Source organism: Barbus barbus (assembly GCF_936440315.1).
Source record: "Barbus barbus genome assembly, chromosome: 13".
In the NCBI taxonomy this organism is placed as follows: Eukaryota; Metazoa; Chordata; class Actinopteri; order Cypriniformes; family Cyprinidae; genus Barbus; species Barbus barbus.
This window is the reverse complement of record NC_136741.1, coordinates 13,770,879-13,785,251: the sequence shown is the minus strand read 5'-3', so window position 1 is coordinate 13,785,251 and position 14,373 is coordinate 13,770,879. Positions and strand designations below refer to the sequence as shown.

Here is a 14,373-nt window from a genome sequence, read left to right as displayed (position 1 = left end):
TCAACATTGATTATAATGAAAATGTTTTTTTTCCTTACTGTTTTATTAATTTAAATTAATGCACAAGAGACTGATACTGAAACTTATTTTTATAACAATGTTTTGGGGTTTTCTCTGATTTACATTTTTATGTACTTTTCAAAACTGCGGCATGAAAGCATGAGAGCATCTGGGGTCATGCTACTATTCTTGTTTTGCATCCACTTCATGTTATAATGCTTAATTATGACACGACTGAGACAAGCTATTGGATGCATATAACAAGGCTTTTCAGTGCACATAAGGACCCTTTGCTGTATTAGAGGTGTGGTAAAGGTCTAGTGGTGAATGAATCTCACCTCTGCTGGTTTCTCTCTGTCTCCTTGTGCATTGCCCCTTCGTAGGTTAACAATGTGCACCTCCTGAGGGAGGCTGGTGGTTCCTCTACTAGCGCAGCCTGATAGTGCAGTGAAACTCTTTAACATGGCCTGAACCGGGTGACCCACCCCAACTGGCAAAAGTTCACAAGGGCTCCGAGACAATGGACCTGCAAATAATACAAAACATGGCATGAACATTAAAAATAAACACACATTCTGCATCATTATCCTGCATAAAGATAGCATTTCAGTATTTAAATCATATCAAACAAATGGGTTCAAACAAAAGGTGCTATCTTCTAAGTTGTGTATCAGATCCAGATGAAAATACCTGTAAATAAAAGCTGAAATGTTAATCTCTCATCTCATATTCATCTTTTGATGTCAAACCCAAATGTTTACAGTCTACAGCAAAAATAAAGGAATTGGCCTTACTGTTCCAATACTTTTGGAGGGCACTGTATATATGTGTGTGTGTGTGTGTGTGTGTGTGTGCATGTTTATGTGGTTTATGAGGACACAAATTTGTATAATGACATGGGTATAACAGAGGTATTACAATATGAAGGTGGTTTATGAGGACACTGCCTATGTCCCCGTAATTCAAAAGGCTTAAAAAACATACTAAATGGTGTTTTTTTGAAAAAAGTTTCCTGTGAGGGCTAAGTTTAGGTGTAGGGTTGGTGTAGGGCAATAGCACACACAGTTTGTTCAGTATAAAAACCATTACGCCTATGGAGAGTCCCCATAAACCACAAAAACCAACATGCGTGTGTGTGTGTGAACATTTATGTCTTATTGGATCATTGAAACATTACAGAAATAAATTACTTTTTTAAATATATTAAAATAAAATACATTTTGAGTTGTATACATAGTTGTAATAATATTTTTCAACATTACTGTTTTTATTGTATTTTTAAACAAATGCAGCTTTGATGAACATAAGAGTTACATTATATAATCATTACATAATTATAATATGTATTAGTAAAAGTAGTTTCTAAATATATTAAAAGATATAGTATAGAATTTCTGGATTACTACAATTATGATTGTCTTGGTAATGAGCAAAAAGTACACCATGTACCAGAGAATACTGTAAGCTTTAGACTATAAAATACTTTCTTCTCATTTCCAAGACTCTTTCTACTCATCTGTCCTCTTTAATAGCCTCTACTGTCTCTATAATCTTCTCTCTCTCTCCGTAAATGAGAAGATTTATTCTCTTAATCACTTTCAGAAAGCAAAAAGTACACGGTAGTGCCCTCTTATGTCAGAGACTCCTCTAATTGGCCCACATTCGAGGAGGTCAGCGGAGCTGTTACCACAGAAACAAGCAGTGATATGTTTGTACCGTAGAATCGGAACAGGCACACGCTCCGAGCCATGACCTTGAAACAAAACACAGAAAGAGATCATGGAATAATGAGGAGAAAAACAAGCACTCTGTGAAGATAACAGCACCTAATGATACAGTTCAGCCCTTGGTGAAGAATGTTTAACACGACCCTCTTGGCACATACATTGAAATGATGGCCGATAGGTTCAAGGTGCAGTTCCATTTCGAATGGTCACAAGACTTGCCTGGTCTAATTCGCTGCAGGTCATTAGATCAACATTTATGTTTAGGTTGTGCTTTAATAAGATGTGCACCTTCCAGCTGAAGGTCAACTTTAAACACAGACATGCCAAATGGCAGCAAGATCACAGGAGAGGATGAATGAAGAATGTTTCTCTCTAGCTCAAAGGTAATCAGCAACCAAATCTAGTAGATGAAGGACCCATGAGGGTAAGTGTGTGTGTGTGTGTGTGTGTGTGTGGTGCTGACCGTGCAGACAGAGGTCCCTACAGCTATGCTTATGTCTCTCCTGCCAAGAGGAGGACCATGGGATGATTGCATTTACCCATCAGCCGCTAAAGATGAGCAGACTCAGACAGTAAAGCCAGTGTGTCTCCAATGAGTTTTAAAGAAAAAGGATACAGTGGGGAAATGTTTCATTGTATTTCATTTAAAGTGTATCATAAAACTATTCTGATAATTGATTTAAAAATGAACTACGCTGTAAAACTGTGCATCTTATAAAATGAAATGAACTGATCCAACTAAAAACAGAGAGAAAGTTATTACTACTAATGTTAAGTAATTTTAGCAAACTCAAGCATTCATTTTAGTACTAATAACTAAGACAGTTTTTTTAGTAATAATAATATTTAATTTGCTTAAATCACAATTATATGTAATTTGTACAGAGCAGTTAAGTAAGTGTTGGCTCATTTTAGACTGAAAAGGAATAAAACTGGATTTTCCAGCTTTTGATTGGTCAACTTAAAACTATGCCCTAATTTTCATATATTATTAATTTAAGTGCTTATTAATTAAAATCACACAGGTTTTTGTAATTAATTCTAACCTTAAAATTTGTAATCATAATATATTTTACATCTCCAAACATAATCTCTAAATGAATATGGAAATAAAAATGCCAATACTAATACTGACGCTTCTACTAAATTAAAGTCAAGCCTAAATTATTAAATAATTAATTTATCATTTATTAACAATTGGAGAACATAAAAAATAGACAAATAAACACATTTTTTTGGTGATATTTATGTCTCATAAAAAATTTCAGTTAATTTTTCCCAACTTTAAATTTGATTTTGCACATTCATTTTCACTATAAATATCAATTTAGCCTACACATTAGTATACTAAATGTAGCTCCTGCATGACACATTTATCAAAAAGAGGATTTGGATGAAAATACAAAGAGCATTTACATTCTTATTTTTTATGCAATTAATAAATTAATAAATAAATAAATAAATAAATAATGCACACAACTAATCTTGTCCCAACACATAAATAACCCAAAGGACACTTCCCACGAGGCCACTGGAGATTTGTCATCATATTCATAAATGTGTCTGACTGTCTGTTTGATTGCAAAACAAAAGGTTTTTTGACAAATGGCAACTCAAATGCTCACATTCCTCAGCCACCCTGAGTGACACATATAAACGCACAAACTCTTTTCCTGAGGATGTGATCTCCCATGAGAAAGCTTGAGGTTAAGTTCTCCTGCAGGTCTCTCTCTGTCCACAGGGACACACACCACTCACATTTCAGCTCCAACATGACAAACACACAACCACAATGCGATAATGATCAGAGAAGCATTTGGAAACTATTATATCGTGTGTGTGTGTGTGTGTGTGTGTGTGAGAGAGAGTGAAAGAGAGAGAGAAAGAGCGAGAGATTCCTCTCTTCAGACATTGGCATATGCATGTATTCAGGTAAACAGAGTGTTATGTAAAGACAGATTTTGACTCACTTTCTTGCATAGAACACAAAGGTGCACCTTTGAAGAAAATGCTGGTCACTTATTTCCACACAATGAAAGTAAACAAGGACAGGGCTCCAAAATGACCAGAAAGCACCATAAACAAACAAATAAATAAATAAATAAATAAATGCCAAAATGGACTATTCCAGGTCTTCTGAAATCTTTTCTTTCTTTCTTTCCTTCTTTCTTTCAATTTCATTCAAAACCTTGGGGTCAGCAAGAAATATTTTTATTTCAATTAAATGCACTTTTGAACTTTCAGCTCATCAAATATTTCCACAAAAATATTAAGCAGTACAACTGCTTTCAGCATTGATAATAAGAAATTAAAGTTTCTTAAGCACCAAATTAGCATATCAAATGATTTCTAAAGGATCATGAGATATCGAAGACTGGAGTAATGGCTGCTGAAAATTCAGCTTTGCCATCACAAAATTATTTTAAGGCATATTGAAACAGAAAACGGTTACTTTAAATGATTTTATATTTGACAGTATTACTTATTTACTTTTTGATCAAAAACACTGCCGTTCAAAAGTTTGGAGTCTGTAAGATTTTGAACGTTTTTAATAGAGTCTCATGCTCATCAAGGCTGTATTTATTTGATCAAAAATACAAAAAAAAAGTAATATTGTGAAATATTATTGCAATTTTTAATATTGGTACCCAAATATTGGATATAGGATTTTAATATACTTTAAAATAAAATGTATTTCTGCAATTTTTTTTTTTTTTTTTTTTCAACATTGATAACAAATCAGCATATTAGAGTGATTTCTGAAGGATCATGTGACACTGAAGACTTGAGTAATGATGCTCAATATTCAGCTTTGCTTCACAAGAACAAATTAGATTTTAAAGTATATTAAAAGTAGAAAACTGTTATTTTAAAATGCAATAATATTTCACAAAATTACATTTTTTCAAATAGATACAGCCTTGATGAGCATAAGAAACTTCTTTAAAAAAACAAAACATCTTACTGATCCCGAACTTTTGAACGGCAGTGACCTCTGAATTTCTGAGTTTTTTTTCTTTTTGCAGGCTCTTTCGGGCTCACATAACCCTTGACGTCAATTCTTTGCGCAAGGAAACTGCACTTTGATGTGCTCTAATAGGAACAGCCATTTTGGGAGAAGACGCGGATCAAGAATGAAAGGTTTTAAAATCACAGATAAAGAGGTTAACAGGCACATGTGTGACTTCAGTACTCCATCCTCCTCCACTACCTCCTCTTCCTCCCAGCGGAACAGAGTTTGCTGCCTGTCTAACCAACGGCATCACGCCTCCGTCCATCACCAATGTCTGAGATCACTCAAACTCACTTTTTCCTTCACAGAGTGAACGGAGGAATAACAAGCACCAGCCAGCCAAAGTCTGGAAGACGGCCAAAAGATTACAGCTCTTATTGGGCAGCCATACTGTTTCTTTATTTAACTGCTTAGGGAAAACGGCCCAGTAGACAAAGTGTTTCAGGGAAGAAAATACAGATGATTTGGAGAATAATAGAGGGAAGCAGAGCATTTGTTGTGTGATTTTCCAACAAAAATGGAATTGAAATCAGGGGCCATAAACAAAAGTGCGTTCCCATACTGAGGAGAAGGATGTTTTGAAACCATGCGACATACCATTAAAATCCCATGAGAAAAAATTTACCTGAATGCTTTCAATACATCAGTTTTCAATAGAGTATATTTTAATATGGATATTTATTTAAAAATGAGTCTTATGGGGGAGAGATTTATTCTAAATTGATGAGGTAGGATTATTTTTTTCAAATTATCTGGAAAAACACTACATTTTTTGAGGACTATAAAATATAAAATATTTATTAAAGAAAAAAAAGTGGTGAGTGAAATGTGTCTCTCCATGGTTTCCTGCTGAGCTTTGGGAGACAAAAAGAAGCATTTAGTCCAATGCAAGACAAATAATAGTTATTTAAAAATAAATGCATTTTATTACATTTTCCCGGACCAATGGTCTGTCCTTATCTGGAAGGACAAATGAGGCTGTCTGATGCAGCATAGGGGCAAAATGCAAAGAATGAAAAAAAAAAACTGTGGCACTGACCAATCTTCACCATCTCAACCCTTCCCAAGTTGACTATGATGCTCTGATGTTTTTAAGTGCTTAATTTTATTTTCAGACCTTAGGCTACAATTTGTTAAAATGCTGCATTTTCTCAGTGATTCAGATTTTTACAATAATAATACAATAATAATATTAAAGATATAAATAATAGATATAATGAAATAAATCAATACTTTTATTCAGCAATGATGAATTGATGAATGGAGTGGCCAACCATAGCTCTGCCCCTGCGTTAACTGCATTAAATATTTTTAACGCCATTAAACTGGAACAATTAATTGCATGCATTAACATGCAAATTTTGACAGCACTAGTAATAAAAAATAAAAAAAATGAACAGTGCACAAACATTGGCCCATCGGAGAACAGTTTGTACCAGCAATTTTGGTCCGTTTGGACACACTATGCAAACATACTAGTGTTATACACTCATCAATTATCATAAATTGTTCAGAGCAATTTTTACTGGCTTCAGTTAAAAAAAAAAAATTTTTTTAACATTTTAAAAAAATCGGCTCATTCATCAATAGCACATCCAATCCCTATTCCACCAGGTGTCAATTTTGTCAATTCAAACTTATGAGAAACTATGTTTTATTTAAATTTTTTTGAGTGGAGTAAAAAGTATGACAATATGCTATGCAATATAGTAGGGTAGTCGCGATTCATCGATTTTAGTAGACTATTAAATTTGTAAAAATAGTCAACTTTTTGCTTGCGTCGACTATCCAGCAAAATACCGGAAGTGGCGCATTTCACAGACGAGAATCCATAAATCCACACAGTTTTCCAAGGCTGCATGATATATTAAACCCATTTAAAAATAAACCCATAATTAAGCATAATTGTGAATTCACAAACGCTACAATTTAATTAAATAATTATATGTGATGCGGTTCTAATACAGTATCTGCACTTTAATTATTTACATGCGTGTAGGTTAAGTACGTGCGTCTCACAGCGGCTCCGTTCACAGTAGTTCCACAGAAACTGTTATCATTTTATTGTGGAGCGTCTCAAACTCCATCTCTGCATGGTGTTATGGGTTTGGGTTTATTATAACGTTCATCTGGGAATGCAACATACACCATTTCATCAGAACCCTGAGTTTACACGTTTTGATGTCCACATATTCTAATTACAGTGGCTATAGCATTTCTGACCTAAAGAAATGGCCAAATATTAAAGATTAAGTGGACATTTGAATTAAATGGTGCTTGTTCAATATTAAACAAGGATTAGATCGCACAGTAATGTGTAAAAACAATCGTCAGGCCGTTGACGCCCTCTGCAGGCCTTTGTTGTAATGCGTAATGTACATAAGCTCTATTGTTTATAACACATTATGTATTTTAACAGTTTTGTTCAATAAAACATATGATTTCTTGCTTTTGATACTTTATTTGAACTAATTATTATTGCTCCATTGCTATTATATATGTATTTTAAGTAATTTTAAAAGCTATTGTTCACTTAAATCTATTTTTATTACCACAAAAAAAATAAAAAAATAATAATAATAATAATAATAATTATATATATAGGGGAAGTCGTGGCCTAATGGTTAGAGAGTCGGACTCGTAATCCAAAGGTTGCGGGTTCGAGTCTCGGGCCGGCAGGAATTGTAGGTGGGGGAGTGAATGTCCAGCGCTCTCTCCACCCTCAATACCACGACTGAGGTGCCCTTGAGCAAGGCATCGAACCCCCAACTGCTCCCCAGGCGCCGCAGCATAAATGGCTGCCCACTGCTCCGGGTGTGTGTTCACGGTGTTTGTGTGTGTTCACTGCTGTGTGTGTGCACGTTGGATGGATTAAATGCAGAGCACAAATTCCGAGTATGGGTCACCTATGGGTCACATACGTAAACAAGATGTCCAGGACCTCCAGCAGAAATATAGACCCACAATATAAAAAATACAGCAGTATATTTCATTGTACACATGGGGTACTTTTTATTCCTGTGTTCAACAAATCTATCTTGAGTGTTTGCTGCTAAAAAACAAATGTTTTAGGTTTCACCTGACCATAGAAGCCAGTCCCATTTGAAGTTCCAGTCGTGTCTGACAACTGAATATGCTGCAGTTTGTTTTTGGATGAGCTAGGAGAATTTTTCTTGAAACCCTCCCAAAAAACATGTGGTGATGTAGGTGCTGTTTGACAATTTTTTTTAAGGTTTTCTGAACCCGAGACTCAACTATTTTTTGCAATTCTCCAGCTGTGGTCCTTGGAGAGTCTTTAGCCACTCAAACTCTCCTCCTCACCATGAATTAGGACGATATAGACACACGTCCTCTTCCAGGCAGTTTCGTAACATTTTATGTTGATAGGAAATTCTTAATTATTGTCCTGATGGTGGAAATGGGAATTTTCACTGCTCTAGCTCTTTTCTTAAAGCCACTTCACTAATTTGTGAAGCTCAATTATCTTTTGCTGCACATCAGAAATATATTCTTTGGTTTTACTCATTGTGATGGATGATTAAGGGAATTTTGTTTTGTTTTTTTCCTCCTATTTATATTTCTGTGAAACAGGAAGCCATGGCTGGATAATTTCATGTTCATTAATCACCCTGGACTGCTCAAAATTGTGACTATAAATGGGAATATACTTCAGAGATATTTTACTCATAAGAATTTCTAGGGGTGCCAATAATTGTGTCCAACGTGTGTTTGAGAAAAAACACTTATTTCATAATGACATCCCCCCCCCCCCCCCATTTTAAATTCTCATTATCCAATGAAAGGTTAGATTTTTGTAAAAAAAAATTAATAAAAGATCAAAAGGATTAAGAATGCAGATTAATTTTCATAGCCTCCTTTGATCATATTTACCAAGGGTGCTGATATTTTTGGCCATGACTGTATATATACACATACATGTGATTACTGTGATTGAAAATGTTCTAATGAAATCATTGTCTGTTGTTTGTTGTCTTTAATGTTTATTAAAGACAACAAACAGAACCGCTTGGGCAACCACTAACTCTGGTCTCTGTCTCTCTCATTCACTGTCAAGAGAGTACTACAAATATATATTCATTTTTGAGTAAATGCACAACCATGTTGGCTCTATTAACAAGGAATCTATTGCTAAAGACTTTACGATTTGTCCTATTGATTTTCCTACGAGAGGTCCATCTCATCCCCCTTATACTGTCTCTGATCATAATTTTAGTTTTATTGCTTTGAGAAAGCCAAATTGATGTCTTTCCACTCTCCCCTTGTTGCAAATCACTGTTCTACATGTTTTTCCTTTGTCTGTGTGTCTGTGCTCTCTTTTAGTGAGCAGAGGACAAACTGGCCCTATCCAGCAGCTGTTAAGGTCTGTGGCTGTCAGCTAGCTCCAGGCTGGACGCCCACAGAAATACAGGAATAAGAGACACCGTTGTTCAGCTGAGCAGACCTGAAGGCTCGAAAAACAGCCTAGCTCTCTCACACTTTAAAGAGCTCAGCTTCAAAAGCCTGGTTTCTGATGTTGTATTCTACCAGCGCTATACTTTGATCCTCAAAAGGTTTCTTCTTCACCCTCATGGGGGTTTCGTTGCCTTGTTTCACCTCTATAGGGGGTTTTAGGTGTGGTACCCTTTGTGACAATGTCTGTGTCCAAAAAATTGCTAAATAAGTAAAATCGAATTTGAAGTATCATATCATTAAAAACTGAATTATCCTTGATCTTGAGAAATCTAAGTTCACTACTGTGAAAATACTCAAAATAGCTCAAAACTTCCTATCCAATGCAAAAAGACGATTTAGTGAAAATAAAAAGTAAAAACAGGTCATTCCGAACAGATGAATGCATTAACATTTGACTGCCCACATTTAGACATCAACAACAACTACTCTGTGTTCAAGTCAGTGCAATGTATTTAAGATGTTGGATAGAGAGAGGGTGAAAAATGGTCATGTAAAAGCAAATTATAGCTTATTTGGACTAGTTGACCCTAAGGAGGTTTGGCAAATTTGTGCAAACAAATTTATTATTTTCATCCCATCTAAATCTTACATGACTGTTCCTCTCACAGCATGTTTCCATTTCTTATGACCAATTATGTCCATGAATTTGCCTGTTGTTCATAATTACTGGATAAGCCAAACAATTTCTAACTGATACAACCCAAATTCCAGAAACGTTGGGACGTTTTTTAAATTTGAATAAAATTAAAACTAAAAGAATTTCAAATCGCATGAGCCAATATTTTATTCACAATAGAACATAGATAACATAACAAATGTTTAAACTGAGAAATTTTAAAAAAATTTGCACAAAATGAGCTCATTTAAAATTTGATGCCTGCTACAGGTCTCAAATTAGTTGGGACAGTGGCATGTTTACCATGTTCTAGCATATCATCTTTTCCAAACAGTTTGAAGACGACTGGGCATTGAGGTTATGAGTTTCAGGAGTTTTGGTGTTGGAATTTGGTCCCATTCTTGCCTGATATAGGTTTCCATCTGTTGAATAGTTTGCGGTCATCTTTGACGTGTTTTTTATTTAATGATGTGCCAAGTGTTCTCTATAGGTGAAAGATCTTGACTGCAGGCAGGCCGATTCAGCACCCGAACTCTTCTACTGTTGTAATAGCTGCAGTATGTGGTTTTGTATTGTCCTTCTGAAATAAACAAGCCCTTCCCTGAAATAGACGTCGTCTGGAGGGGAGCATATGTTGCTCTAAAACCTTTATATATCTTTCAGCATTGCATTCATAGTGCCTTCCAAAACATGCAAGCTGCCCATAACGTATGAACTTATGCACCCCATGCTGGCTTTTGAACTGAATGCTGATAACATGCTGGAAGGTCTCCCTCCTCTAGCCCAGAGGACACGGCGTCCGCGATTTCCAACATAACTACATTATGTGCAATTCAATTTTTTATATACTAATTTCATATACTAATATAATGCATTGTTGATTATTAACTATTTGATGAATTACTTGAATGTTAAGCAAACCTTATTTTTGGTTTAAATTTTTGGCTAAATGAAACTATTTCAGTTTCAGTAAAAAAATCATTGGTGCATCACTAGTAAATATGTTAAAAGAAATTTGCTTAATAATTATAACACATTACCTTTTTAGTAATTAAACTTTTCTTTATAACGACTTATTCACACTTAGGCTATTTGTCAATGATCCAAACAAAGCCAAACATTACCACCATAAACAATATGTAATTCTCACAAATACCTTTTATAGCTCCAGAGCAACTGTGTAATGTAAACACATACTGTGCCGAGAAAAAAAAAAAAGCAGCAATCGTGACTATCTGCCAAAGCCTGTGTTGCCTTGCAAAGACAAATGTGTTACTGACACATGCACCTGTTTCATTGATGCTGAGTGACAAAGCCACACCACATCTGTAACTGGGTCTACACCACACATTTCTGACAACACACACACACAGCTCCCAGCCATTTACAGTAAATTCACTTCTATGTCCACCATCATCATTATCTTGCTTACTTGCAAAAATACTGCATTTGCACCTCTGTACAGAGAAAACACACACATCCTGTCACAAATTCTCAGATGGGGAAATACAAACAGTGTCCGAAGTCACAGTTGCCAATTTAATGACCTGAATGGCAGGTTGTAGGCAAAACCGACCTCCCACACTGTTCTGACGAAAATGAGACGATACAGCAAAAAACAGATGTTAGCACAGTAGTGTGTGAGTACAAAAGTAAGAGTGTGAGAGAGCACACACGTGTGTGCTGCCCCGTTGAGCTCATGCAGTGAGAAGCATCGACGCATGACTTTCCAGTGCTTTACGTGGGATCACGTGTGTGAGCTCCATACTGTACAACACAGAAACTATTCAGAGCGTTCACTGAGTGGGAGAAAGTGAGAGATGTGAAAGGAAGAACCCCTGCACCTGATGTGGCTCAAAAACATTTCTGTTTCTTAGGAGAGCAACAAAATGAAAACCCCTGTTGATTCAAACTTACTTTCTTCTGTAGGCTACAAAAGTAGAAACTTTTGGTCACTCTTTTCTATACAATTACAATCAATAGGAACTGAAGATTTCAGGCTATACAAAGGAGTAAACGCACCATTAAAGTGTCGTAAAACAGGGCTCTAGATTGTGACCAAAATGGTTGTTTGCAAGTAAGATTTCACTGATCATGTGAGGAGAGGCTCTTTTCAGTGTGAATGCTTCAGGTGTAGAGCCTGGTTTATACTTGCCTCGTCAGCACGGCCGCAAAGGTGCGCACAGCGTGCGGAAAAAAATGACATGAATATTGAGGAAACAATAGTGGACAGAGGATTGGGTTTTCAAGCTAAAGTAAAGACTGCTTCTTAAACCAGAGAAGGTGAACATGTTGGTATTCTTGAGGGAAAATATACAAATCCTGTCACCGACAGTCAGTTTAGTTTTACTTTTCTTTTCATTTTGAAAAGCTTGTTATCTTTGCCTTTTACACCACGTTACACCAATTTATTTTTTATTTATTTGATTTCTCAAATAAAAAAAAAACATTCTGTAATTTATTAGTTGGTGGGCTATATAATACAGCATGTGGTGTATGCCATGCCTCATCTTCATTTTTGTTAAAGGTGGGGTATGTATTTTTTCAAAAACGCTTTAGAAAACTGAGTCAGGGCCGAGTACCAAAACAAACTTGTAGCAAATCTGCAGTAAGGAGCGTGTTTACTCATGATGCAGGGGAGCGAGCACTCAGTGCACAAGACGGACATTAGCTGAACCGAGCGAAAACAGAAAAGTCTTTTTGAATGACAAAAATTCTGACATAAATCTATTGGCATTTTCGTCAACGAATAAAAACGAGATGAACATGTTAGGGAGGGACGATTTAGGAAGAGATTCATGCAGAACGAATCTGCTGCGTGGTTCGGGGGTTAGATGCAAACATATGAACCGGTGGGACATAAGCTAAAATACACTTGCTGCACGGCGCATAAAACATTAAAAAATTTCAATATGTGGGAGTAAGAGGAGAGCAGGCATATGGATAAATCTGACGACGCAAGAGAGAACTCAATTCGGTCCGGTTTTCTGAGCGCAGACACTGAAGCATACATACACCGAAAGCGCGTCTCACAGCACATGTACTCTTTCACGTCGCATTAACGGAGAAATACACAAAAAATTATGTCGAAATGTCTGTTTTGACGGGTATTCACGTAAACACAGTTGATTATGTCTTAAGTGAACGTAAACAGGAGGGAGAAGACCATGTTCTTGTTCTTTATGAGAAGTGGTTTTATTTAATTTTAACAAAGGCATGTTGTGTGTCACCACAGTTAAATCACAGTCTATCATGATAAAACCTTAATATCAAACCTATATAATGAGTTTGGAAATTTTAGAGAAATGCTTAATAAATGCACCATAACTAAATTTACTGTAGATTTAGTTGACTAAAACTAAACTAAAACTAAAAACAATTCAGATGACTAAAATATGACTAAAACTAAATGACATTTTAGTCAAAAGACTATGATCAAAACTAAATCAAAATTTGCTGTCAAAATTAACACTGGGAACAACAGAAGGACTTGTCTACACTGGACGTGACAGTTGTCGTGTTGCGCTGCACCGCAACAGCTAAAGTCTGTTGAAAATCATTTGTGTCAATACATCATAAATAGAACGCGGCAGCAGTTTACTGTCGGGGATTTGCCGTCTCGCGGCATCCAGAGTAGACAGCATTATTAGTGATTATAATGCCATATATAGTATTTTGTCCTGCCGCGCGGTATTACAATAAAGCAAGAAGTAGGACCAGTTTAACTATCGGAACTCAAGGAGCCGGAAAGGCCTGCGATCGGACGCCATGGTTGATTTGTTTCTTCTCGATAGGTGAGTCACATTGGTTTTGCTTTGTTTCACAGAACTAATAGTTGCCTGAGTTGCGTACGTACTGTATGTGTGGAGCAGAGCTATCAAAATAGGGGCGAGACCCTTTTGGGGTAGGGGCATGTTTGGCCACCAGAAATCACTTACCCCACATTTAATAAATGCTATATAAGCTAGTTTTATAATTTTAGTCTACTGTTTTATTGCTGTGCTTTTTAATTAAGAATAACAATGAATCCATCTTTTGTTTTGGTCTTAAAAAGTGAAAGGTGTAAAGATATAAGCAAAACAGACAATTATATTTTCTTGTAAAACGTGATATCACGAATTCGAAAGTGAAAGCATCCGAAGCCCAGCTTATAACATCCCGTTTACAAAATTAAAATCAAATAATACTACTGATGAAAAAGAAAGGGTTGAATGTTAATCACTTTTGTTACCATATAACTACTTCGATGATAAAAGTTCATCAACATGCATTGATTAACCCCCCCCCAAAAAAAAACAAAAATTCAACCAAATGTGCTCGTGCAACCAACTTAGAAAGTTAGTCGCAAAAGAGTGACCAGTGGGAAAAATTAGTCTAGAGCCCTGTACAAGAAGTCTTCTGAAGTCACATGATAGCTTTGAGTGAGGACTGAACCATGCAGGGATAATTCACCAAAAATTATTTGAAGAATGATATGTTGAAGAAGTGAAGTGACATACGGACGAATGTTAGGATATACTTGTTTTATTATTTTGGTGTGAATG

At 35.9% G+C, this 14,373-nt stretch overlaps 1 protein-coding gene across 1 annotated transcript in view; it reads right to left on the bottom strand.

Annotated features, from left to right (window-relative positions):
- The window catches only part of LOC306878698 (transforming growth factor beta receptor type 3-like), a 137,128-nt gene that overhangs the window by 90,119 nt on the left and 32,636 nt on the right, over nucleotides 1–14,373 (bottom strand). Inside the window, exon 3 of the mRNA XM_079431190.1 lies at nucleotides 339–526. Within this exon, the coding sequence (XP_079287316.1) occupies nucleotides 339–526 (188 nt within the window). The remainder of the gene's footprint in view (nucleotides 1–338; nucleotides 527–14,373) is intronic.